Source organism: Pollicipes pollicipes, unplaced genomic scaffold (genome assembly GCF_011947565.3).
Source record: "Pollicipes pollicipes isolate AB1234 unplaced genomic scaffold, Ppol_2.1 Scaffold_7261;HRSCAF=8764_pilon_pilon_pilon, whole genome shotgun sequence".
NCBI classification, from domain to species: domain Eukaryota; kingdom Metazoa; phylum Arthropoda; class Thecostraca; order Pollicipedomorpha; family Pollicipedidae; genus Pollicipes; species Pollicipes pollicipes.
Genome location: NW_023597054.1, coordinates 24658837 through 24683386, shown reverse-complemented (window position 1 = coordinate 24683386; position 24550 = coordinate 24658837). Strand labels below are relative to the sequence as shown.

Genomic DNA, 24550 nt, shown 5'->3' with positions numbered 1-24550 from the left:
CACGTTCGTTTCCCAGATTACCCACAGGGGCGGCCAAGTTTAGTCAGCACTTTGCCACCCAGGAGTCTCACCCAACACCGACTGACCTTTCAGCGAATGCTTGAAGCCCGAGGAAGCGTGCACCAGCAAGAATTTGCTCTTGCTCTCCAGCAGCTGTTTGTTATCCGTCTTGAAGGCCGTTTGCCACATGTACTCGGCGAATTGGTCCTTGACAAAGCCAGGACTGGCCACCAGCACACACTTGACCACGTCCAGCCGAGCATGTCGCAGCAGCGCCTGCATCACCGTCTCGAAGAACTTCTGCAGCCCCTGAGGAAGAGCCCAGCGACGGACTATGGTCACGGTTGGTAGGCCTCGCCACAGCTGCCGGCTGCCCTTCTGTTCCCATTCAAGAACGTCTTACGGTGACATAGATGGAGAGCAAGAAACCAATTGCGACAGCAGTGGAGAACGTCACACGGTGACATCCTGGGATCCCAAGACAACGTCTTAGGATCTCGAACAATACCGCACCAAGATGACGTATTTCGACACGATGCTAAAGCAATTCTGGCAGTGACGCAGTTTCACACATTTCCGAAAAGATTTTTTTCCGCGATCATTTCCGATAAGATTTTCACCAGCACTTCGGAAACCGGCGGCTTCCATGCAGGTTGCGGCTCACCCATTGATGACAGATAACGTGGTGCAAATGTGGCTGTGTGGCTGAGAAACTGGCGGGGTTTAGGTCTTAAAAAGGGCTGGGCTGGAAACTGCACCGAATGATTTTCGAGACGGTTGTTTCAGTACAAAACCCCATGCAAATGTGGAACATTGCCTTAAGAACCGACCAGAAGCTGTCAAGTGGCCGCAGCTGGACGCCAGGAATTTTGGGCCTTACGTGGTTGCGCTCCAGAGCATCTCGGACGGGACCCCTGTTCGTCTGGTAATGCATTCCTTGTCGTGCATATGCTCATTCCTAGAACTCTCGTGAGCGACCAGCGGCTGGCTCACAACGCGCATGCTGATTGTAGCCCACACCATGACTTTGTCGGAAAATTTTTCCTCGGTCGTATCTCTGACCACAGTGTCACCATTTTCCTCGCCGTCCTAAATTGACGCGGTCTCGGCTGGCTGGTGATGTGTCGCCTTTAAGGGGAAAATGTGACTCATCATTCACTATCACCCGAGCGGCAGACAAAGGTTTCAACAGACCCTTCGTCCGCTTGGCGCAGTTTCTGGCGAGCTTCCTAATTTGTGATATCGCTGTGGAGGTGGTTTATCTGTGTCGGTATTCCAGCGGCGTCTTTTCGCGGATAAGTTTGGAGGCCTTCTGACGACAACCGCACGCCCCAGCCGCGATTGCGTGGCCCCTATTTCTCCGCCCAAGTCTTGCAACAGTACAGGGATTCTCTTAGGGGTCGTTTTTACGGTTGCTTATGACTTCCAACTTAACTTTTCATTACAATCCGAAGACTGCACCCAGATGAAATACTGTAGATGACTACCGACAGCCGTTCCCTTAAACGTTTCGGTGTACTCTTTTTCACGCCGCCAGCTGATACCTGGTCCCATTGATTTCAGCTAACGGCGGCATTTTGAGGCCAATTGACTTTCAGATATCGTTCAGAACTAACAGCGCTACCCACTGGCACAACAAGCCCAAGTTGTGCTCTCTAGTACAGATGCCTATCAACATGTCAGCTTCTTCCGGATCCCTGCAAGCAAAGCGTTACCGGACGCTCAGGCCGTTTGGACCAGCACTGAGCTTCCCTGACCGGTTTGTGAACGCGCCAATCCATTGTAAAACCGGCTAGTGATTTATTGCTTTACACCGACGCATGTCGACCCATGCACTGCCGCCTTTGGCGACTGCCCATCGTTCAGAAGCGATGTGCGGCCACGTCGGCGCGTGCGCCTGCCCGTCTGACAGCCTGACCGGTGTTGACATAGCATTTCGGCGCCCCTCATTTGCGGTGGCCACCACGGCCATCAGTCTCAATGCGCACGTTCACGGCGTGGAGGCATGACTGCAGCTGATTCAGCACGCGCACCGTGTCGTAATGGGCTCGCAGTGGCCGCGGAGGCCTTCAGTACCAAAGGTGTCTGCCGTATCCGGCAACGGTACTCGACAAAAGCTGCCTCACGATGCTTTCTTGCAAATAGCTCATTCATCAAGGTTTTCACTCTACATTGAAAAGAAGCCATCTTGTTTTTTAACCTGGGCAGTCCGGTAAACGATAGTTTATGTCACGCAACCAGCATGATACTGCTGTGTAACTAGAGGAAATAACTGAAATTCCAATAAATCAGGAAAGAATAGGAGCCAAAATATTATGTTTCGCCTTTTCATTACTCAACTCACAAGCGCAAACAAACTCATCTCACACAGAATTGTCCTGTAACTCTGGCCCTAAAAATTACAATGAAATAATTGTCACGTCACTACTTTCTAGCAAAACGTTGTTTCTTCCTACAACAAAAAAGGCAGCAGGTACCCCAAAAAAGCCGTGCAATAAATGGGTATACAACTCGCGATCATTGAAGGCATACAGTGCTGAGTATGGTATGCCGGCAGATGACTTCACCGAAACAAATGCTACTAGGTGCGGAAACAAATGTATGAGAGCATAACATGCATACTAGGATGCAAAGTAAGGCCTTAAAGCAAATCAAAGCCCCCAGACCTAATCCTAACGTCAGTCACAGTCACAGTCACAGTCACAGTCACAGTCCCGGTCCCGGTCCCAGTCCCAGTCCCAGTCCCAGCTCCGGCCCTAGCTCCAGCCCCAGTTCCAACCCCTAGGTTTAGGCCTAGGCCTAGGTCCCCTAGGACCCTCAGGCCTAGGTCCAGAACCGCAAGCCAACGGCTAAGCAAGCTTGTTGACGGCCGGACGGCAGAGGAAGCGACACCGCCACAAGGGCGACGTCCAGTAACGACATTTCACATAGCACGACCGCAGCGAGGGACAAAACAAAACCTGTTCTAGGCGAAAGGTCAAACGCTCATTCAAGGTGGCCAGTGACCTTTTTGACCTATCCAAGGTCATGGTGACCAAAATCGTAGAAGACTGCTTTGAGTTTTGCATTTGAACACGTGACAAACATTAAGCTAGGCAATATGCTCACAAAAAATGAATGCTGAACTGTGTCATTTTAGGTCAGTGATCTATTATGACCCATAAGAAGTCCATGGAATATGTCTAATGCGGTTCATGTTATCAACAAATCCGAAATGAGCACCAGGAACCACCCCAAACAGGAAGCCCTAGAGTAATAAAACAGACTAGCTTTAACCTTGGTCTGATCTTCATATCTGACCCTAGGTCAATGACATTTGGTCATTCAATTGCTGTTTTGCCTCAGAAAGTATCTCTAGAGATGAGATGTATGGCCTCGCCTAACATTCCGTTGTTCCATCAGATTGAAAGATTCCCTTGAAATTGACTACGCTGAATCCCTGACCCGATTTGGACCTGCCGCAGATCAGCGATCTTACAAGGTAAATCCAATCTTTGATAGCATATGATCCGCTGTTCAATTGTCTACAGCTCTGCAAAATTTGGTGCGGCTGCGCCGCGTCGTTCGGAAATCATTCCGGAAAAACCTTCGGGGGGGGGAGGGTCAAGCCGACACCCCACCCGAGCGGGTATTAAACGATTGGATTCATTAGTGTCCAGTCGCATCCAGTAACCTGCTTCTCAAAGTGCCTGACCCCAAAGTTTGCTGGAAGCACCCGGCCTTATCGATGAAAACAACGTTTTTTGCCACAAACGTATGTGGATGGCACTGCGAACACAATAGCGCTACAGCAGATCGGAAACACAACAGGCCCGGCGTCATTATCACAAGGCCTTGCCGGGGGCCATGTCCAAGCGGTGCATTTTTTACCATGCCAGCGCCAGCTGACCCAGATCAATGACAATTCCAAGGCGGGCAGATGCAGTATGCCTCGTCTGAAATTTGCTGGGGCTTCATCCGAACACAGTTTTTTCAATATGTTGTCATTTCTTCGAAGAGCTTTTACAGCACATGCCGAAAACAAGGACACAAAGAAAGTTATGCGCCTGTGTGAGGGAAAAGGGAGCCGGTGGATCTGCTGGTGACAGTCAGTCTTCGACGGGGACTCCGTGGGTCGTGAGGAAGCCATCGGATTTCCTCTTTCGAACGTAGCTGCCCGCAAAACGTGGGCGCCTCGTCGTGGGCATGACAAATTTTCGGTCCGTTCTCACCTTTTGACAAGCAACTTGTCTAAAAATGGCATTTTGAAAATTTCAAAAGTCCAAACTCAAGCACCGATGTATGTGCGATTTAAAACCACCTAAACGCTCTTTTCAAAATCAATAACCAACTTGGAGTATGAAAGCAAACGACCTGCAGTTGTAATTTTGCCGATCTCATGCCAAAAAACGCCGGTAATTTTACTCCCTAAATTCACTGCGATCGCCCCGTTTAAACTCGTTTCTGAACACACCATCACCTGAGCACATCTTTCGAAGTAGTCAGACTTTCCACCTGACTGCAACCTTTTTCACAACAAACAAAACGTCAGATTTTCCCAATATATCTCCCCGAACGCCATCTTAGCCCCCTCCCTAAACACCCCTTTGATACCTTCCCTAAACGTACTACTTTCTGCAGTAGGGGTTTGTATTTTGTTTAGGATGTTTGCACGGCTAAGAAATGCGTCACCTGATTGCATTCGAACCGCTCAAAACGACACTAGGTGCTGTAGAGGTACGCCCAGCTATTTCTTGGAGGTCCTGCAAAAGTACAGGAGTGACAGACATTGGGATATGAGTAGGTCCTTTTCTGAAATCTGAACATAAATAGCTTTCTCAAATTATTCGCACAGGTTTGTGATTGGTGATTTGCTTCATCAGCAGTTAAGATAGAGGACAAGTGCTATCACCAATGTGATGAGCTAACGCAATAAATGCTACCGTCGATTGTCGAAACCGCAGGAGGTAAAGCTCGACGCCCACGGTACAGTGATGTCATCTAGCGTCAAGAACGGCAAGTTTAGCATTTGGCTAGCGCCGCGCAGTCTGGAGCGCTGGATGGTCCAGACTACTAGGGGAGAGGAGTGATGGCGCTGGATGGTCCAGACCAGGGGAAGAGGAGTGGTCGCGCTGGATGGTCCAGACCAAAGGGGAGAGGAATGATCGACAACTGAGGCAAGCAACGCTGGGCTTGGACCGGCAAACAGCACAAGGAAGATACCTGTTTCCCAACATCCTCGTCCAGGGCATTTGGCCGGGGATATTAAAAATGACGCAGCAGTCCGGACATCATAGCCTTGTAGAAGTTACGTGACTTGGAACTCTTTAGGCGCTGTTTGCCGAAGATTACTAAGACTATTAATGTATCAGCGGTCGTACCCAGATCCTCGCTTCAAAAGTCCTTGCAACGCCTATTCCCGCTGTGAGAATGCTGCAGCCGTCGGCCATGTGCCGTGATAACGTCGGGCCACATACATACAGCTTTGTGCACGCGACTTATCGCAGTTCGTCCAAATACAGTCTACTTGCTTCCTTAGGCAGTACTCAACATGCTTTCATCAGATTCACCTCTATCTTTAACGTGTCAGAGTGGACATTATATTGACTACGGTATTCAAAACGTTATGTCCGCGTGAATGGAACTTGAAAATGATTGTATGCATACGCACACACCCACACACACTCACACCCACACCCACACACGCGTACATGCATGTACACGTGCATGCACGCGGACATACATACATACCTGCATAAGTATTAACGTACATGCATACAAACATATATGCATAGCTATAAGCATGATTATCGGAATAACCTCTGATAGAACAGCTTTGCCCTAAAATAACAGCCTAATCCGCCCTCAAGCCTACCACCAGCACCCCGCAGCCGCGTAAAATGGCCTGCCATCTATTGGTGACTGCAGACCTCACGGCCAACTGACGGCCGCGCCTTCAACTACTGACGTTTGAATGCGATCCATTCGGGGGATGCCAGCGTCTAACCGGTTCGCCGTTACGATCATCTCTCCACCCACCCTTCGGTCATTGAAGACGGGCAAGTTAGAAACGTTCCTAGGTTCTCCAACTTTCCCTTACATTTGCGTCTCGTCTCACCTCGCTCCACCGGTTAAGCCAATGATGCAATGCCAGTGCCACGCCATAGCTCTGAAATGGCCAATGGCGGCCAAAAAGACTCAAACCTTCCCTGGTCTCCGATATCTGTACATCCTGAGCAGTCACCGCAAACCTTGTCCAATGCTCCCAGATTCCCCAGTCAGCATGTCTACTACTGCCATCACTGCCTCATAGCCACAATAATCATCGGCACCTTCGTGACAGTGACAACAGCATCAGAGGTACAAGATGCGACGCCGTGAAGGTAAGCGAACAGCTCCATTAGTCGGCCTTCAGCGGTGACCCTGGTCGGGAACCCGCAGTCATCGCCCGCGGTACACTCGCCCGTGCTGCTGGTGCGACACCCACACCCGACAACCGCTCGACATGCTATCTGGAACCCGCGGTCATCAGCTGTCCGCGACACACTCACCCGTGCTGCTGGTGCGACACCCACACCCGACAACCGCTCGACATGCTATCTGGAACTCGCGGCGATCAGCTGTCCGCGACACACTCGCCCGTGCAGCTGATGCGACACTCACACCCGTGCAGCTGATGCGACACTCACACCCGACAACCGCCCGACATGCTGAGATGCGTGCACGTCCAGAAGACATCGGTGGCACGTATATCCAACGCGAAGACAACTGCAGCGTGTGAACGCCCGTCCAGCGAGCAGCATCCACATCACACTGAGCGAGGGCAGTTATCTGCGGTCAGCGGACGCTCAGTGACCCCTCGCCCCGCGGAAAGTCGGCGACGGCTGCACATGGCCGCCGATCTCACCCCGGCCCGGCCCTGACGTCCGCTCCTCACACTGGCGCGCGTCTGACGCGTGCCAGGCCGGCGCCGGCCGCGGTCAGCCGCTCACCTTATCGTGCTGGGACGTGTGGCCCTTGCGCTTCCTGGGGATGGGCTGGTCGATCTTGGCGCGGACCAGTGTCATGCAGGAGGTGACCAGGCAGACGTGCGCGATCCCCTCCTGCATTACCACCGCCGCCAGGTCCGCGTGCTGCACGGAAACAGGGACACGGCTCACACGGGGACATCGGCGCACGGCTCGCACAGGGGCACCGGCGCACGGCTCACACGGGGGCACCGGTGTACGGCTGACACAGAGGCACGGCTCACACAGGGGCACCAGCGCACGGCTCGCACAGGGAACACCGGCACACGGCTGACACAGAGGCACGGCTCACACAGGGGCACCGGCGCACGGCTCGCACAGGGGACACCGGCACACGGCTGACACAGAGGCACGGCTCACACAGAGGCAATGGCACGAGGCTCACACGGGGGCACCGGCACACGGCTGATACAAAGGCACATGCACAATGCTCACACAGGGCACCGCTCACAGGGGCACGGCTCACACGGGGACACCGGCGCGCGGCTCACACAGGGGCGCGGCTCACATCGGCGCACGGCTCACACACAGGCGCGTGAAGGTGGCGTCGTGACGCAGCTGATCAAGCACCATGACATGCTGCCTCACACAGCCACATTATACGTCGGTCGCTTACACATGGTGGCACTGGTGGCTGTCGTGACTCAATCGCACACTTTAAGGCCGAGCACAACCGATTTCAGTTACAAGAATGCGACGCACGTGACCCGACTACAACGCGGCTGCACAATTCAAATGACCTGATAGATTACCTGGGTGGGGTCACACGCCATCTCCACACGTTCGATGGAGACGGTGTCCCAGTAGGTCTTGTATAGCATAAACTTCCTGTTAGCCTCGATATCGATGGTGTGGTAGGCTCCCATCTGTGGAGGAGTTTTGTGTACCACTCAACACAACTGAATAGACAGCACCCAAAGTGGTGTTTTGCCAATGATCAAACCTTTGAAACAATCGGAGGTATCTCTGATTGGGTGACAATCTAGCCATACCAGCTGAATGCGGTAACTCTTCAATCTACCGACTGATCGACCACCCAATCGAATTGCTTGCAAATCACGCAATACGTCTGTTTTGCTTCAATGCGGTACGTGACAGCAGATAAGCTAGGCGCGCGAGACGAGATGTGTCTAGACAACTAAATGAATGTCCTCGATAATGGCTAAAATGCAAGGGACACAATGCAGCGGGAAGTGTACTCCGTCATGCTGAAATGTGTCTGTGAAACTGATCACACAATGAACCCCTGCCGGTTCGAAAAAACAAACATTGCCGTCTCTTTATCGGCTATGCAAATATACTACCAGAGAAACGGAATCAAATCCCTGGAATATTTTCAGGACCGCCCAACGATCGTGTAAAAGATGGGGCAGCCGCGGACGCGGACATCGGGACCACAAGCCACAGCGCAGATATCTCCATCAAGACAACTTTCTGCAGCACACTGGCATAACTGCCCATACTTTTACGGAAAGAATGCGCCGGGGCATTAGCATCACGGACGGAACAATTTAACATAAGAAGCGGGTTCATCCGGGCACCTTGTGACGTCACCGGGGACGCTTGGCGGCTGACCGGCCTCACCGTGTGGCTTCCCCAGGGATGTTCAGCGGCCGACCAGCCTCACCGTATGACGTCACCGGGGACGTTCGGTAGCCGACCAGCCCCACCGTGTGACGTCACCGGGCTCCTCGGCGGCCGGCCGGCCTCACCTTGTGACGTCCCTGGGGGATGCCCGGCGGCCTCACCTTATGACGTCACCGAGGGCGCTCGGCGGCCGGCCGGCCTCACCGTGTGACGTCACAGGGATGCTCGGCGGCCCGTCGGCCTCACCTTGACGTATTGGTTTTCCTCGACGTTGCGGCCCTTGACGCGGAGGACAGCGCCGTGCGTGTCAAAGTCGGTGTCCTCGGCCTGGATGGTGAGCGTGGTCCGCACCCGGTTGCTGGAGGATGACCCGGTGGCCGACTCGGTCTGCACCTTCCTGCACGGCAGAGGCGCGCGCACCGGGGTGACGGCAGTCCCTCGAGCGCCCAGCTCGGCACAAAGGCACGGGACATCGGCCTGCGCCGGCCCGGCACGCTCGCCCAGCGGTGCACCACGCGCACGCATGACACGCTCTTCTGGCGCGCACGCCTGACAGATCACATTGGGCGATTGAATGGGATCAGACGACACCATTCAATAAGATTGCTGAAAACTTCAAGGACTGTATGGAAAGGTAAAAAAAACATCCTACTGATATCCTTGAGTGCACTGTGCTTACAACCACGAAAATGCAGAGAAAAGGCGGATTATGACACGACAATATACACGGTAATATATGTCCAGAGAACATAATCAGGTGTCAGTCACTTCCTGAACAATTCTTGCCAACCTTGACGCGTTTCCCTAGCTCATGACTTTGACCTACTTAAATAATTTCGAACGATCCCGTACAACGGCAACTGACCAAACATGAGACGGTTTTTAAAAACACCATGTGAGGGGAGAAGGGGTGACCGGAGAGTGGAAACGCACCCCACTGGTTACCTACAGAAGTGCTAAATAACAGCAATACAAACATGATCAGGAAAAAATACATGGACCAGACATGGGGACGAAGCCAGGCTTCTGACCTTGAAGCTGCACCCGAAGCCACACAATTACATGAAGCGCAGCTGAAAGCCGAAGCCAGTGGCCTGAAGTTTTAAAACTGCGGGGTCGAAGCCAAAGACAATTGCTTCGCATTTGTGAGATGTGAGTCCGAGGCTTCGAAATTTGCGCACGCGAAACCAAACCTGAAGAAAGCGTCTTCCAACTTAGAAACGCGGAGCCAAAGCCAAACACACCAGTCAAAGTGACGATGCCAAAGCCGAACCCAGTGTACAACGTATAGCTCTCCGGTGGTCATAAGTTGTTAATTGGTCCTGACAATGACCAACTGGTTTGGACTGCTAGCCATGCATGCGCCACAGCCTTAAACAGTTGCGGCATACTTGGGTAATAGGGCGGGCAAGACTATTTTTGTAAAGTAAGGCTGCCACTGCAATGAGGAAATGGCCATGACCAATCCGAACCCAGCACTTGAAGATCATGTCGAGCTGCAGCCGGACTATACTTCAAAACTTGTTAGAAGCCGAGACCAAAGCCAAAGCCAGCTGTTAAGAACGCCTCGAAGTCGGGGCCGAAACCAGTCAACCGTGGAAAACTGCATAAAGCCGAAGCCAAAGCCGGAGGTAATGAAGAAAGGCTGCGATTTCACGAGGCCCAACAACAAGCCTACGCCGGCGTCGCCCCCATTCCCGACAGAGACAGAGGTAGCCGGGTCAGTACCATAGGTTGCCGCTTGCATCACCGGAATCAGCCCAACAGGCGCTTGAGGGAAATGGCATGGTACCATGCCTGTCTTGTCATAAACTTCTCCATGCCTCATTAAAACTAAAGCTATCACCAATGCTGAATGGCACAAAATGTCTCCCTCCATTGTTTTGACTGAGTTTGAAATACATTTCTGATGGAAGCATTGAGAACAGTCAGCCAGAGACCAAGAAAATCAGTTTAAAAGTGAGAACAACTAGATATTCATGTTCCACGAATTTGGAGCGGTCAAGTCTATTTGAAACTCATATGTAAAGTGAGACTAAAAATTAAAGGATTTGAATCCCAAGTACATAAAACGCCACCTTTAGGGTACACACAGCATTCCAATGTGATGCTCTTTGTCAAAATATGGTGGCAGCCTGCAATAAAAAAACCCACACAGGGAGTATGATACCTGATTGTTGATGCTCTGATGGTATCCCCTGGATGAATAAGGTTGTATGCGTGCCATATGTCTTCTGCATCCTCAGGAACCAATGACACACGGCTGGAATAGGAACAGAAATGGTTAGTGGGTGAGATGTTAACACAAATATGCAATGGGGTGGCACATGACACTGTGCTCTTTCCTCGACAAATTTCTGAATGTTCCATTCCCTTTGAAGAAAGAGCAATCACCAACAACTGCTTTGGACATGTATGGGTGTTCGGCGGTATATGGGTGCTCGGTGACAAACTCTGGTTTACTGGTTCAAGGCGAGCTCTGTCAATTTTGTCAAAATTCCTGCATAATTATTGGGGTGGCAATAAGCTCATACTTTGGTCGATTTAAGCCATTTGTGCCCTTAGGGAGACAACAAGGCATCATAAAAAGTTAACATTGACTTGGATGCTTTTAGGAAAGCCCTTAGCAATCTCTAACTCTGCTGATTCTATGCTGCTGACTGTAACACCGAGTAGGTGTGCCATTTGATCCAAGAGAAAGTGACTGGAGGGGGGGGGGGGGGGGGCGCAGTGATTACAAAGGAAAGGACTCTGAACTGCATATTCTGATGGGTACCGAACAAATCTCCGCAGCAAAAGTGCTTAATCATGTGTACATAAATATGGTGTAAGCTTATTTGTCCTCTCTTTAACCCCTTATGATCTCACTCCGACCATTCTCCCCCTGCTTCATATCAACCGAGAGAAAAGTCCATGTCATGCCATAAAAACTTTAACTATCTGTGCCAAACATACCCTCTTATCACGTTGTCAATACATCAATGGATGGTTACACACATGCACACACTGTATGTGAGTACATGTCAAAGTGTGTCTGATGCATGCTTGTGCTGATCTTTTGATAGTTCATCTCACATGACTTTACACTTCCTATCCTGTTAGTTGTTTAACATACTGAACAAATTGAAGCCAGATAGGGTTAAAGAGATGTCAAACTACCTCACATGATATTTACATACACAACATGAGTCCCCTTGGTCGCAAGGATTTGATTGATACCCATTTTGGCATGGCTTAAGACATTTACACTCAATGTCAGTGTACATTACAGATGTTACAGCAAACTGAGCAATCAGCAGGCTAATGGAGCTTTGCTTAAAGCATTCACGTCAATAGTAATGTGCATGTTACTTCCTCTCCCTGTACTTCACTGTAAGCAAACTTTCATAGAGCTTAAACTTTCTAAAAGAGCTTAAACTTAAACTAAACTTAACAAACTTTCATGAAATACTTTCAAATGATCAATTTTAGCTCTCTATGCATTCACAAAACATGCAAAAAACTTCACCAAAAAGGATGCTAAGAAACTCATAAATTGTAGAATCAGACTACACCTTAATGCACATACATTTCCAAAAAGTGCTATTCTGAGAAAGCCAACTCTGCAGTAAGGAAAACACAGAACCAAGAACACCTGCATGTTGCCTGATTCAATGCTGCTACCTACATCATAGATAGCATGTCAATTCGCATGCATTGTAGACCTCATAACATGAAAAAGTGATGTCAATTGGTAGGTATAGACCCTAAGAACACAAGAAAGATATTATATGATTAGGTGTGTATTCCTGTTTGCTTATATGATACAAATATTACATGATTGGGTGTGTAATATTGCTTTCTGAAGAGGCCTCCTGAGGATACCCCTTAGAATATTCATCATGTTAATTTTCCTTGCACAGCTTATAAGCTCTGCTCTAAAGGTACACCTGCATTAGGGTCAAGACACATCATAATAACACTTGGTATAGTTTACCCCTGAAAGTACTAGCCACATGTTATCAAGTGTCACACACAAAAAAAAATTGAGGAATAGATAATACACCACATGAAAAGGTTGCCTTCAATTTGCTTCAAGACGAAAACAGATGCATTTAAGCGTTTATCCCTCCGGAGCGTTATCTTTCTAAACCGTGGCCAAGATGCCATAAGACAGCTGCGTGGAAACATCTGTATGATATGCACCTAGACTACATTGGCCTTCAGCATGCACAATCAGTATTCTAAATGTGCAGAATGCCAAGCAAATATTGGCAATCATACCCCTTTCCATCTTTATCAATGTCACGGCTGAGCAGCTTCATCTTGAATGTGCACTGTTCTTGACAGATTCTTAGTCAACAGATTGAAACAGCTGTTTGACTACCAGGTGATCACGATCAGCAATTGCCGATCAGCAGGCCAGAAATACTGTACAACGGTAATCCATAGTTTTCACGACTACCATCACATTGTAAATCCTTGGTGCAACGTCTAGTCAACGATCTAACCACGCTAACGATGGGGCACGCACGAGACCCCTCAGCGCCGAGGTACATGCAGCACTTTACGCGCTAAACAAGGCCACTAGGTCGCTAAGATTGGCCACAGCTGCGACAACCGCCCTCTCCAATCGTAGGTCTTCTGAAAGCCACCAACGCATCGAGCTTGCATCACCTTTGCGCCGTGTGTGTCACATACGCGCAGGTTTCACCTTACGGTTGAAGTGCTAAGAAATATATAAAAGGTACATTATCTATCCTACTTTCACCGTTCCTCATAGTACACAAAATCGCATCTTACAATAAAAATAATTAATTTTGTATAACAGTTTTGTTCTTTACAGAAGGAAGCTAATTTTTGATCGACATATTATTATTAGGACAGGCCAGTCGCCGAAAATGGTGGCATGCGGTAGGTTCATGCCGGCGCGGTGTATGCTATTGAACATGCATCCTGAGGAATTATTGATTTGCCAGCGCACTTATGGCTTATCGCACTGCAATTGGCTGACGATATTTGTGTCGCCCAAAGTAGCATAGTTCCCGTAGTAGCTCAAAAGTCGGCTGTATTTCTGCGTCGCTTTTGTAGCCGTGCTCCCTAAGCGCGTACGTTTTAAGGTGTCATGTTTAAATGAAGTCTTCTAGTTACCTCTCATCACCCATGATGTAATTGTTGCGGCCTGACTATCTGAGTTTTATTTTGATAGCTACAGTTCCCTGTCAATACAGTTAACAGGTTGTGGTACCTGAGTGGAGTGGGTACTAGGTGCCCATATTTATTGAAATCAGTCTTCAGGGCTGGTAACATAAAGGATATTGTTAGGCACCAAAATCCAGCATATACAAATAAATAATTTTTTTAATGGTTTAAACATACATGTAGTTGCTCTGTACCTAGGCCACAGGCTAATTGCTGGTGGGATGTACCTAACCTAGACTCGCCTGATAATAAGTTGCAAATATACTGTCTCTAGGTAGCACATTGCCCCAATCTTGTTATTGGTCATAACTGAAATTAAGGCATGCCATTTTCATTATGAGCCTGATGTCTTAAAATTTTTGCACTGCCCTGCTCATCATTCACTACTAGACTTCTTGGTAACCTGCATAAAGGTAAAAAACCTCATGCTTTCAGCTATCACTGAACCAATGCCAAGGTTAGGCTACTATCATATTACAGCATGTTATGCTGTATATGGTGAAACTCATAAATGTTGTTATGGTTATCCTTTATCTGCTTGCCTAAACCTCATCTTAGCACTGGTCCCTGCATTGCACTTCAGGGCATTTATTTCATAGTATAAGGTTGTTTTAATGGGCAGGTTGTTGCAGGTCATTTTGAAACCAGTAGTATAATTTTACAAATGCATGGTAAGAATAACCAAAACTTACCAGATGCAAATTTTATGGAGATTCAAGCATATACTCTTGATTGCATATAACTATATCTAAAAATATGTAATCCTTATCTGGTGAAATAGTTATGTGTTCTTAGAAGTGGACACTCATCAGTACCAGTCAGCAGCTAACCTGATCTTACCTGATACCACAGGACTTGTTCAGTTCCCGAGGAATTAGTAGTTCAAAGTTACCCAGGAATCCATGATGCTACAGTAGTCTTCAAGTTCTGCCATTTCATGAGCCATGCGATGATCACAACTGAGAAATACTTAAAGTCAAGTCACTCATATTCTTTGTTTGTGAGCATAATTTCCAGATATAATGGTGATCAATTGGCACTCAATCACTGATGTGCAAGGTACAGTGAGGTAATCACACAATGATGTATTGATGAGCATATTTACTAATCAGGAAAATTGCATTGTCAAATTGTCTGTTCCACTTAAAGTTATGCCAATAGTTGGCTTATGTCATCTTATGTCATGCTTGCTTCAATGTCTTTGAATGTGGACCATTCCCTTTGAACTGACATGAAATATGCAAGAACATCACGAGGAGTGACATGGGTACATGACAATATTTGGTTTGGCAAACACCCCCAGCACTGCCATCGCCACCTCTCAGGAGATGGAAGCAGTGCAAGTGAGTGTTGGAGTGGCAGTTTTTAATGGCTAGTTTGGCAGGACCTCATTGTCATGCAAACATTTTATGTTGCAATCAATGACATATTAAGGAGCACATTTACCAAGTTGAGAAATGTTGTCTAGAACAGTCTTTTCCACTTTGAAGTATACCAATATGCATAAGTAAGCTGATTTAATCATGTCTGATGCTTGCTTCAATACCTTCTCTAAGGCAGGACATTTTCTCTATGCAGCCAGATAGTGGCAAGTAGGTGATTGCTCCATTGGCCATTATTTGTATCTGCAAGACACTCACTTCATGTCAAAAGCTTAGGTAACCAACACTGGCTTTGACATCCTGGCCAGGCTGGTCTAGTGCTAGTGAAAGTGAAGTGCTGAACATCTCAACTGAAAAATGTGGCACATATAGTTCACATGTATATCTTGCTGCTGTGCAAATATAGATACAGCACATACTTAAAGTGGTCAGCATAGTATATCACAATTTTTAATGTGTTTGTACTGAGGACTTGAGATAAACTGCTTGTTTTGTTTTATTGTGGGAACAGGATTAATAGGCTCGCATCATGACCTCACGTTATTTAGATTGTCAGAATGCCTCATCATTTTAAAGCAATATGACTGGAACCACAGGTAATTGCCACCAAACTTGAATAGGTAGTCAAAGTATTTAGCCTCAGAATAATGACAATTATTCACTCATTCAGCACCATCAGTACCTTTACCTGCCTTACTTCCTGTCTTTCATTTATCAACAGTGGATGTACCCATGTACAAGCATACATGAGTACATCCCGTGCAATGCCAATGTACAGGTGTGCGTGGGCAATGTTTCTGGCTTTCACATGGGTTTCTAACATGGGCAATAATGTACAGTTTGAAGTGCCCCAGAACTGTTGGGTGGAGGCACCCATGCAAACCTGCTCATGGTTGGTGGATAGGTATAGGATGTGGTATCTCATTGTACTCAGCTGATGATAATGTGTGTTTAAGTTGTGGGCTTCGTATCACTGTTTGGGCATGTTCAGGATTAGTTGATGCTGCAGTTCATGATTGATGATATCCTTCCATGGCTGTTTTGGTGTCATTACCAAATTGTCCATTTTGCAGGATGCAGTTTGGAGATGAACATTAATATTCATCCTTAGATACATGTGAGTAATCTTAGTATCATGTGAGTAATCATTAGATACAATGTGTGTTCTATGTTTTCAATTACATAGCATTTTCTATGTTTTCAATTACATAACATCACAGTTCATTGTGTAATGCATGTAAAAAATGTTACAAGGTATGATTTAGTTTTGAGAACATACCCTTAAAAGCATTTCACATTTTTCCTTGACATGCTCTGTTGCTTCAGCAAATCATGGCTTGCTATTTTCCTCTGTATTATGACCTTGCTTTGTAACATAGTTATGCTATCATATGTACAACTTTACAGATCAGTGTTTATTGGATAGATGCCATGACAGTGCTGCTGATATATGTTATGGAACATCGTGCCCTTTATGGTACTTTTCCCCTTTTTGCATTGTCTAGCTTCCAAATTAATGTGTCCTGATTAAGTCTCTCTCCCAATGAATGTCTGTCACACATTACGTTCGGTTTTTTCTCACCAGCCATCTAATGTGGCACACTTGTGGGATAATAGTTATGTAAGCCATCGTCACTAGTGATTTGTTCCGAACTGAACTGATGTTTCAGATGTCAACCCTATTCTACATGCACACCGATCTTAGAAATTCACGTCGCACAATGGTAATTCGGGAATTTTTGGAAGAGTTTTGATTAGGAAAATGCTATGGCCGCTATCTGGCCTCACAGTAGAAGTGCCTAAAAGCCCCAACAACAAGCAGAACTCAACTGATCCAACCATTTATGTCATGGCAGGCAATGTGAGCGATCCCACGGCTACGCAGCGTTGTTCGAGCGCGGCCGCTGATGTCCCACGCGCCCCAGTCGGTCTCTGACACCCATCTGTGTGCACCAGCTGAACCCCACGGCTGCTGCCAACAAGGCCAGGAAGAAGAGCGGCCCGGCCATGGATCTGAACACGTTGCTGGAGCCGGACGGCAAGGCGGCGCTCATGAGTCAGCCGATCGACTCGTGGGCGGACGAGATGGACGAGATCGGTTAGTGGGCTCGTCCGTGGCCTGGCCGCTGCGCTGCTGAGCCGAGCGGCGGTCGTGGCGGGTCGTTCCGCGGCGCTGAGGCCACCGAACGGTGCAGACGTCGGGGATCACCGGGGCTGCTGGTGTGCTGACCATGCGGGCCTTGGCACGGGCATTTGAATGTCGGCATCCGCACTGCAGTTGCGAAAATACGCTCCCTAATGACTCGCTGCCGACGACGGTCTGCGAGTGGTCGATCAGCGCCCTCGGCGGGCCGCCGGAACTCCTGGGCCCCGTCCCGCCGCCGCCTGGCCCGTGTCGACGGCTGACCCGTGCCGCCTCCTCGCCGGCAGACGCGCTGGGTGGCGAGCCGGAGCCGCCGCCCGGCGTCGCGTTGCCGCTCGACCTGATGAGCGTGCCGGCCGCAGCGCCCTTCAAGGTGTTCGTGTCCAACGTGGCGGACGGCGCCGAGCCGGCCATGCTGGCCGACCTGTTCCGCGGCCTGCGGGTGGGTCAGTCGGCCGGAGGTGTGGTGCGAGACGGCCGCGCGCCGGCACCGGCTGCCGGGTCTCAGAGTATTAAGTGATGGGGCTCGGACGGCGGGTCGGCCTCGGCGCTGTGGTCGGACGTCCGTGAGCATTACCGCCGCGGGGAAGCTCAAGTGCTGAATGCCGAAAAGCGCCATAATTCGGTAGTGCAAGCGTGGAGTGTGTACCTGCGCATACAGAGTGCATCTGTTGTCTCGCACATCCCCTTCACGCATCTGGCATAGCAGCTACATCGCAGCCAGCATTGCACTGGCAACGCTTCGAGTGTGCCGGTGGGGCCTAAGCAGCCCACGCGACAGATGGTGGCGCTGTCGGGCGCTGCCTGCCGTGTGTGTGTGTGAGTGTGTGCCCCCGGCCGTGCTGGTCGGTGTCTGACCAGCGCGCGCCGCCGCAGGTGCGGCACGTCGACCTGCCGACCGACCCCAGAGGCCGACGGGCCGGCCACGGCCACGTCGAGTTCGACACCCGCGACGACCTGATCCAGGCGCTGCGCATGGATGGGCTGGTGCGTACGGCGGTCACGTGCGCCGGCCGGCAGCGGCGCGGCCGTGTTCTGTCTGTGTCTGTATCTGTGCTCCTAACGCAGCAGAACGTGGATCCTCGTGCGCTATGTTGTAAGTGCGCCCGGTTATAGCCCGCTTGAGACACAAGCCGGAAATTGAGCCAGTTTTTCTCATCCGCGCGTGTGGATCGCTCGCCTGCCCGCTCGTCATCCGTGCGGCCCGTTGTGTTCGGCCCCCGATGCCGCCGCCGTGTGCCGTCTGACGGCCGTGTCCCCGACGCAGGAGGTGTGCGGTCGCCGGCTGCGGCTGGAGCTGAACGAGCCCGCCGGTCGGGAGGAGCGCGGCCCGGACCGGGGCGCGGGCGACGGCCGGCCCGCGGCGCCAGCAGGTGTGCACCCGCCCGCACGGCCCCGCCCTGCCGACCGGGCAGCAGACCGGGAACGGCGCGGGTTTGAAGTTTGCGGCCGTTTCACCGCGGAAGTTGTTTTGGTCACATAGAGCTATGATATGTGTGGTTATGATGCGCGGACCTTGCACTTTTGGACTGTTTAAGTCGGCGATGCTGCGTATTCGTAACCGCTAACCCCGCTGCCGTGAAACTCGTGACGCACTGTCTTCGAACTCCTGAAACGCAACACGCTCGCCCACCTCCGTGGTATTGTCCCGACGGTGCCGCGGCGTCGCCGGCCGTCGGTGCGGCCCTGACTCCGGCTGTCCCGGCAGACGCGGACGTGCGCGGCGGCCCGCCGCACGGCCCGCCGCACCAGGACCGGCGCCTGGACCGCGGTGAGTGCCGCCCGGGACCGGCTGCCGCAGCCGCCAGTGAGGTTCGGCGGCGCGGCGGCGTCAGCCGCTGCGCCAGACTGGCCGGCTCCAGTGGCCGTGAGGGCGTGGGGCTCCGGAGCGTGGCTTCGCGTAGGTGTGGTGACTGGCCTTAGAACGGTCAGTGAGACGGGTCTGAATTTGTGTGACAACTTGGACCCGTGAACTCTCGTGTGACGGTCAGATTTGCGGGCCATCGTGAGTGTAGGTGTGCTGTGTGATGACCTGTGTCGCTGCGCCGGCGCCCTGGGCTATGTGCTCTGCACCGTTCCCGGAGCCGTGCTGTCCGCCTCCGCCGCCGCGGAGGTCCCTGCGTGACGCCCACCCGGTGACCTTCCCAGGCCGGAGCGGTGACCGGCAGGAGGGGCCGCCGCGGCCGCTGGACAGGTAGGAGGGTCGACCGCCGAGGTTAGGTGCCGCACCGACCGGCCGGCCCGGCGCCGGCGTTCATGCACAGCCCGGTCGCGGCGTTGGTGTATGGACACGTTATGTAGTCACGTCGCGTTCGTTTAGAGGGGGGTCTGCGCCACGGATGTCCTCGGACATGCAGTATGTAAGTGTTGTTGGTTGGTCGGAGGGTGTAAATGGATTTTAACTGGAATATTTGAGGAAATGTGCACCAATCCATTTTATTTAGGAAGCTCGCAGATGGATTTACATTTTGCACTTTTGATGGATTTACATTTTGTCCAAGGACCCGCTCCAGAGACACTGGAGTACATTCGGTCGCAACACGGGTGATGGGGTGTGGCGCTGGTGAGGGTGGTTAGTTATCGGTGGCTCGCTTTAGGAAACACTACGCGGTATTTGTAGCGGGCTTCGAGTCCGCCTTTCGCCGCTGTGTACAGCCGGGTACCGCAGTACCTGCCTTCTCAGCTGTCTGGTATATGCCGTCTCTGCGCTGGCAGCCCCGGGCATCGCCGCAAGGCCGGCGCGATGGTAGCGCGCTCGTGCTCTAGTGGCCGGTGGCGCTGTGGCGAGGCTGTGTGGTGGAAGACGGCGAGTGTTAAAGTTGTTGGGTAGCTTGGGGTCGCTCGGCTGCTTGGGATGAAGCTGGGCTGGCCGTGGCGTGCTGGTGTTCACAGGTAACAACTGTCCTTGGATTGCAGGAGCGGCGGCGGCCCACGGTACCAGAGGGACGGACCCCCCGGATACGACCGCGACGGTCCCAGGCACATGGGTGGGGGCCCAGGGCACGACAGAGGGGGAGGACCGGGGTACGCGAGAGCGGGAGGGCCTGGGTACGACAGGGGCGGAGGTCCCGGCCACGACAGAGGTGGAGGTCCCGGGTACGACAGAGGAGGCCCCGGTTACGACCGCGACGGTCCCCGGTACGACAGGGGCGGAGGTCCCGGGTATGACCGCGACGGTCCCCGGTACGACAGGGGCGGTGGTCCCGGGTACGACAGGGGCGGTGGTCCCGGTCACGACCGCGACGGGCCCCGGTACGACAGGGGCGGACCAGACCGCGACGGCCCCAGGTACCCGCCGCGCGGCGACGGCCCGCGATACGACCGAGACGGCCCGGACCGCGGCGGACCGCGGTACGACGGCCCGGCCGGCCACGATCGCGGCGGCCCGCGCCACGAGCGCGACGGGCCACGGTACGGCCGCGATGGACCGCCGGGCTACGAGAGAGAGGGGCCGCGGGGCTACGGCCGGGACGCGCCCGGACCAGGGCCGGACCGCGACGGGCGACGCTTCGCCGGCCCGCCACGGCCTGGCGGCCCCGACGGACCCGGACCCGGACCCGGAGCAGGTGCGTGCTGCTGCCGCCGCCGCCTGGCCACGGCCTGGCGCGGAGGCTCGGCGGGGCGTGGGGTTTGTTTGGGGCCGGGGTCGGCACTCGTGCCCGCCCTGCGTCAGACCCCCGTGCCGTGCGCTCCGATAATCGTGCCGCTCGTGTTGGAGCGACAAGCTCCTGAGGCGAACCGGCCGACTACCGCGTGTTGCTTTGTGCCGGACGCTGTGGTCGTCGATCGATTGCCGTGGCGATGTTCGGTGTCGCACTGCGCTGTGGCCTGTGGTGTGGGGTGTGTGCCGTGCTGGCGTGTGTCGACTTTCAACTGGTTTGTGTTGCGCCAGCGCGTCTGTCGTGTCTGATCATGATGCACGGGCGTGTGCGCCGCACCTATCACCGACCTAACCTGACCTGACCTGACCTGACCTAACCTGACCTGACCTGACCTGACCTGACCGGTGGCTCGGCAGGCATTGAGCGGGGTCCGGGCGGCCGTCCGCGACTCAACCTGAAACCGCGCACCGCGCCCTCCGAGGAGATCGGCAAGCCGGCGGCCGCCTCCAGCAGCATCTTTGGCGGCGCGCGCCCGGTCGACACGGCGGCGCGCGAGCGCGAGATCGTGGAGCGTCGGCTGCGCAGCGGCGAGCGGGGCGGCCGGCCGCGCTCGCGCGACCAGGCCAGCCCGCCGGCGTCCGGCGCGCGCCCGCCCGTCCGGCAGCTGTCCGGCGATCAGCGGCCTCGCTCGGGCGAGAGGCGGCCCCGCTCGGGCGAGCGGCGGCCCCAGGGCAGGCCGCAGGCCGCCGACGATCGGTACCCGGAGCACCGCCGGCCGCCGGGCCGACAGCACTCGCCCGAGCGCGGCGCCGGCGGCGAGCTCTCGGAGGAGGAGGAGGAGGAGGAGGAGCTGTCGGGTGCGCAGAGGCGGGCGGAGGCCTACCGCGACATCCGGTATCCGGACGGACCGCCGGCCAAGCAGTCCAACACCGCCGCTAAGAAGATGTCGTCGGAGCCGGCCACGGTGAGCGGTGCTGTACGCCCGCGCCGGGCGAGGGCGACGGTGTTGTCGGGGGCCGCTGGCCGCCACGTCGGGTACAGTTCGCTGCGGTCCCTGGTCCAGCGCTGATGACCCAGACTTCAGCTGTCTGTTCCCTTCGTACAGTTACTGGTGATGATTGGTACAGCTGTCATTGACTTCTGCTAGCTGGGGTGTGGCTGGTGCCCTGCTGCAGTCGTCAGAAACGGCTGGCACGTGCTGAAGTGGTCGGTGACGGCCGGTACAGTGAGTGGCGCGTGGCACAGCTGACAGTGACTGCTGGCAGCGGGTGGAGCCGGTGACGGTGACCCCTGTGTGTGCCGTCCGCAGACCAGCGCTCGAGACGAGCCGACTGACCGGCCCACCAACGGCAGCCAGCACAGCTCCGAAAGGTCAGTCGGCCGCGTTTGGGCCGGGTGGTCCAGTCCAATCATGTCTCCCGCGAGCACGTAATGCGGGGGTGTTTCGAGGTAGAGTCGTCTCGCATGGTAGATGATGCCTCAGGGTGTGGGAGTGTCGGCCGTGTCGGGTGTCGGGCGCGCAGTCGGACACCATCTGACGGTGACGTCCTGATGTCGGTGCTTATGCGGTCTTGACGGGGTCAAGGTCGTATCTATCTGGCCACACTCTTCCTATCCTCCGCACGGATTCCCAGTGAATGCGTACGATCTCGAGGGAGTAGGTTGACACCCCACCGTTGTTATACGATTCATTCCACCAGCTATGTTGTAAATAGTAGTCAGACAGTCAAAATGGTAGTCATGGTATGGTAGTCAAGTCAGGTAGTGGTAGTCAATGGGTATCAGGTAGTCAAAATTCAATACGGAATTCGCGCTATGCCATTTGTTTCAGCAATAGCTGTTTGATCGTTTCTTTTAAAGATCACCCCCAGCGTATTGAAAGTTGGTTGTTATTTGCTTAAGAAAACAACTGGACAGGTGGTTTTTGTCGTATGTTTTATGTTAGCCGGTACTTTCCACTATATGGGAAGCGTGTTATGACATGCATAAAGGAAACAGTTTTTTTATATTCCGTCATCACATTATATCAAGGCACTGGTAGCACGTCAGCCTGTGACAGCTCTATGCTGTTGGTGTTAGTTAAAGTTGTTGCATGTCTAGCACTGTTTCACGCCGTCTCGAGTCGCTTTCCTTGTGTATGCGTGTGCGTGCTCTGACGATGTGTGGAGCGGGCGCCTCGTGCGGCGGCGGCTGACCGCTGCTCGTGTGTTGGGCAGGAGGCCGATGCCGCCGCTGCAGCCGGCGCGTCCGGCGCCCTCCTCCGGCCGTCCGGAGGCCAGCCGCCATTAGCCGGCCGGAGCGCCAGCCAGCGGGCGGCCGGCGCCGCGGCCCGGCCGGCCGCCGACGGCCCGGGCCCTGCGCGGCCGGCCGCCGTCGCCGCTGCCGCCGCCAGGGCCCGGGACCATGCACACGCCGCCGCCGCCCACCCCCGCCTATGCACAGAGCGCTCAGTTGTGTCGTTTCGCCGTCGCCACCGCCGCCGCCGCCGCTGCCGCCGCCGCCGCGCAGGCAAGTGTTGATGTGAGCCGAGCCGAGGCGTTCCGCCGGCATGCCGCCGACCTGAGGTGCCGCGATGGCTGATGTGGTCTGGTCCTAGGTTCGCCGGTCTCTGGTCTCAGTGGCCTCAGGTCCGCCGATCTTTGGCCGCAGTGGTCCCAGGTTGACCGGTCTGGTCTCAGTGGCCCCAGGTCGATTGGTCTCTGGTCTCAGTGGTCCCAGGTCGGCCAGTCTCTGGTCCCAGTGGCCCCAGGTCGACCGGTCCGGTTTCAGTGGCCCCAGATCGATTGGTCTCTGGTCTCAGTGGTTCCAGGTCGGCCAGTCTCTGGTCTCAGTGGCCCCAGGTCGGCTAGGCTGTGGTCTCAGCGGTCCCAGGTGGGCCAAGCTCTGGTCTCAGTGGTCCCAGGTCGGCCGGTCTCCGGTCTCAGTGGTCCCAGGTCGGCCGACGTGCGGTCGTACTCTGAAGACGCTCCCTCCGGATTGCGAGGTGTGGGCAGAGCCGCGCGTGCCGTGTGTCCCCGCTGCCCGGCTGCTAGCGCTCGCTGCGCACGGGCCGGGCCGAGATGGCCGGCCCCCACCGCTGGGGTCCGTTAGTCTGCTGTGGGCCGGTGCTGCGGGCCGTGCCGTGCTGTAGGGGGCAGTCAGGTGTTTCGTCTGTCGCCGTCGGCGCCTAATATTTTAGGTGTAGTGTAAGTGCTAAGTAGATGTTTTCAGGCGAATATCGTCGAAGTATCCGTCGGCGATATGCATTATATAATGCATGTTTTGTATTTCACATTTAATTTGGATAATACACATTCGTCTCAAATGAAACGTGTGCTTTTCTGGTGTGAGTCTGACGTACCGAGGCACTGGCGGCGTGTGCGTTGCATTCTTAGGCACCTGCTATCACGTAGTGACTGCGAACTGGTATGGCGCTTTTCGTGTTCGCTCGCTTGCCTAAGCCACTAGGTGTACATGATATTTCATGTTTGTCCGACCGCTGTTGGTCTACCTATAGTGCTTCCACTGAAGGTGGAACGGCGGCGGGTACGTGGCCAGGCAGTGCATATTCTACACTAGCCACGTTTCCGTCCCACTTCAGTGGTGCAAGACCGGCGGCTGCCGATTTTATGACACGATGTGTGAACGTGAAATGTGGTGCGAAAGTTA

At 53.3% G+C, this 24550-nt stretch overlaps 2 protein-coding genes across 2 annotated transcripts in view; one reads left to right on the top strand and one right to left on the bottom strand.

Annotated features, from left to right (window-relative positions):
- The window catches only part of LOC119111982 (protein pelota), a 93203-nt gene extending 80001 nt beyond the window's left edge, over positions 1–13202 (bottom strand). The window contains exons 1-6 of the mRNA XM_037235897.1: positions 12858–13202; positions 10765–10857; positions 8841–8991; positions 7760–7873; positions 6972–7112; positions 87–309 (exon numbers count right to left, since the gene is read on the bottom strand). Of these exons, the coding sequence (XP_037091792.1) occupies positions 87–309; positions 6972–7112; positions 7760–7873; positions 8841–8991; positions 10765–10857; positions 12858–12898 (763 nt within the window). The 5' untranslated portion in view covers positions 12899–13202. The remainder of the gene's footprint in view (positions 1–86; positions 310–6971; positions 7113–7759; positions 7874–8840; positions 8992–10764; positions 10858–12857) is intronic.
- Positions 13203–15046: 1844 nt separating this feature from the next.
- On the top strand, positions 15047–23208 carry LOC119111218 (collagen alpha-1(I) chain). The gene is made up of 12 exons (XM_037235037.1): positions 15047–15118; positions 17114–17255; positions 17663–17742; positions 18177–18291; positions 18568–18570; positions 19009–19071; positions 19449–19494; positions 20217–20866; positions 21319–21467; positions 21567–21866; positions 22212–22273; positions 23119–23208. The coding sequence occupies exons 1-12, from the start codon at positions 15047–15049 to the stop codon at positions 23189–23191; spliced, it is 1755 nt and encodes a 584-aa protein (XP_037090932.1). The 3' UTR covers positions 23192–23208.
- The last annotated feature ends 1342 nt before the right edge of the window (positions 23209–24550 follow it).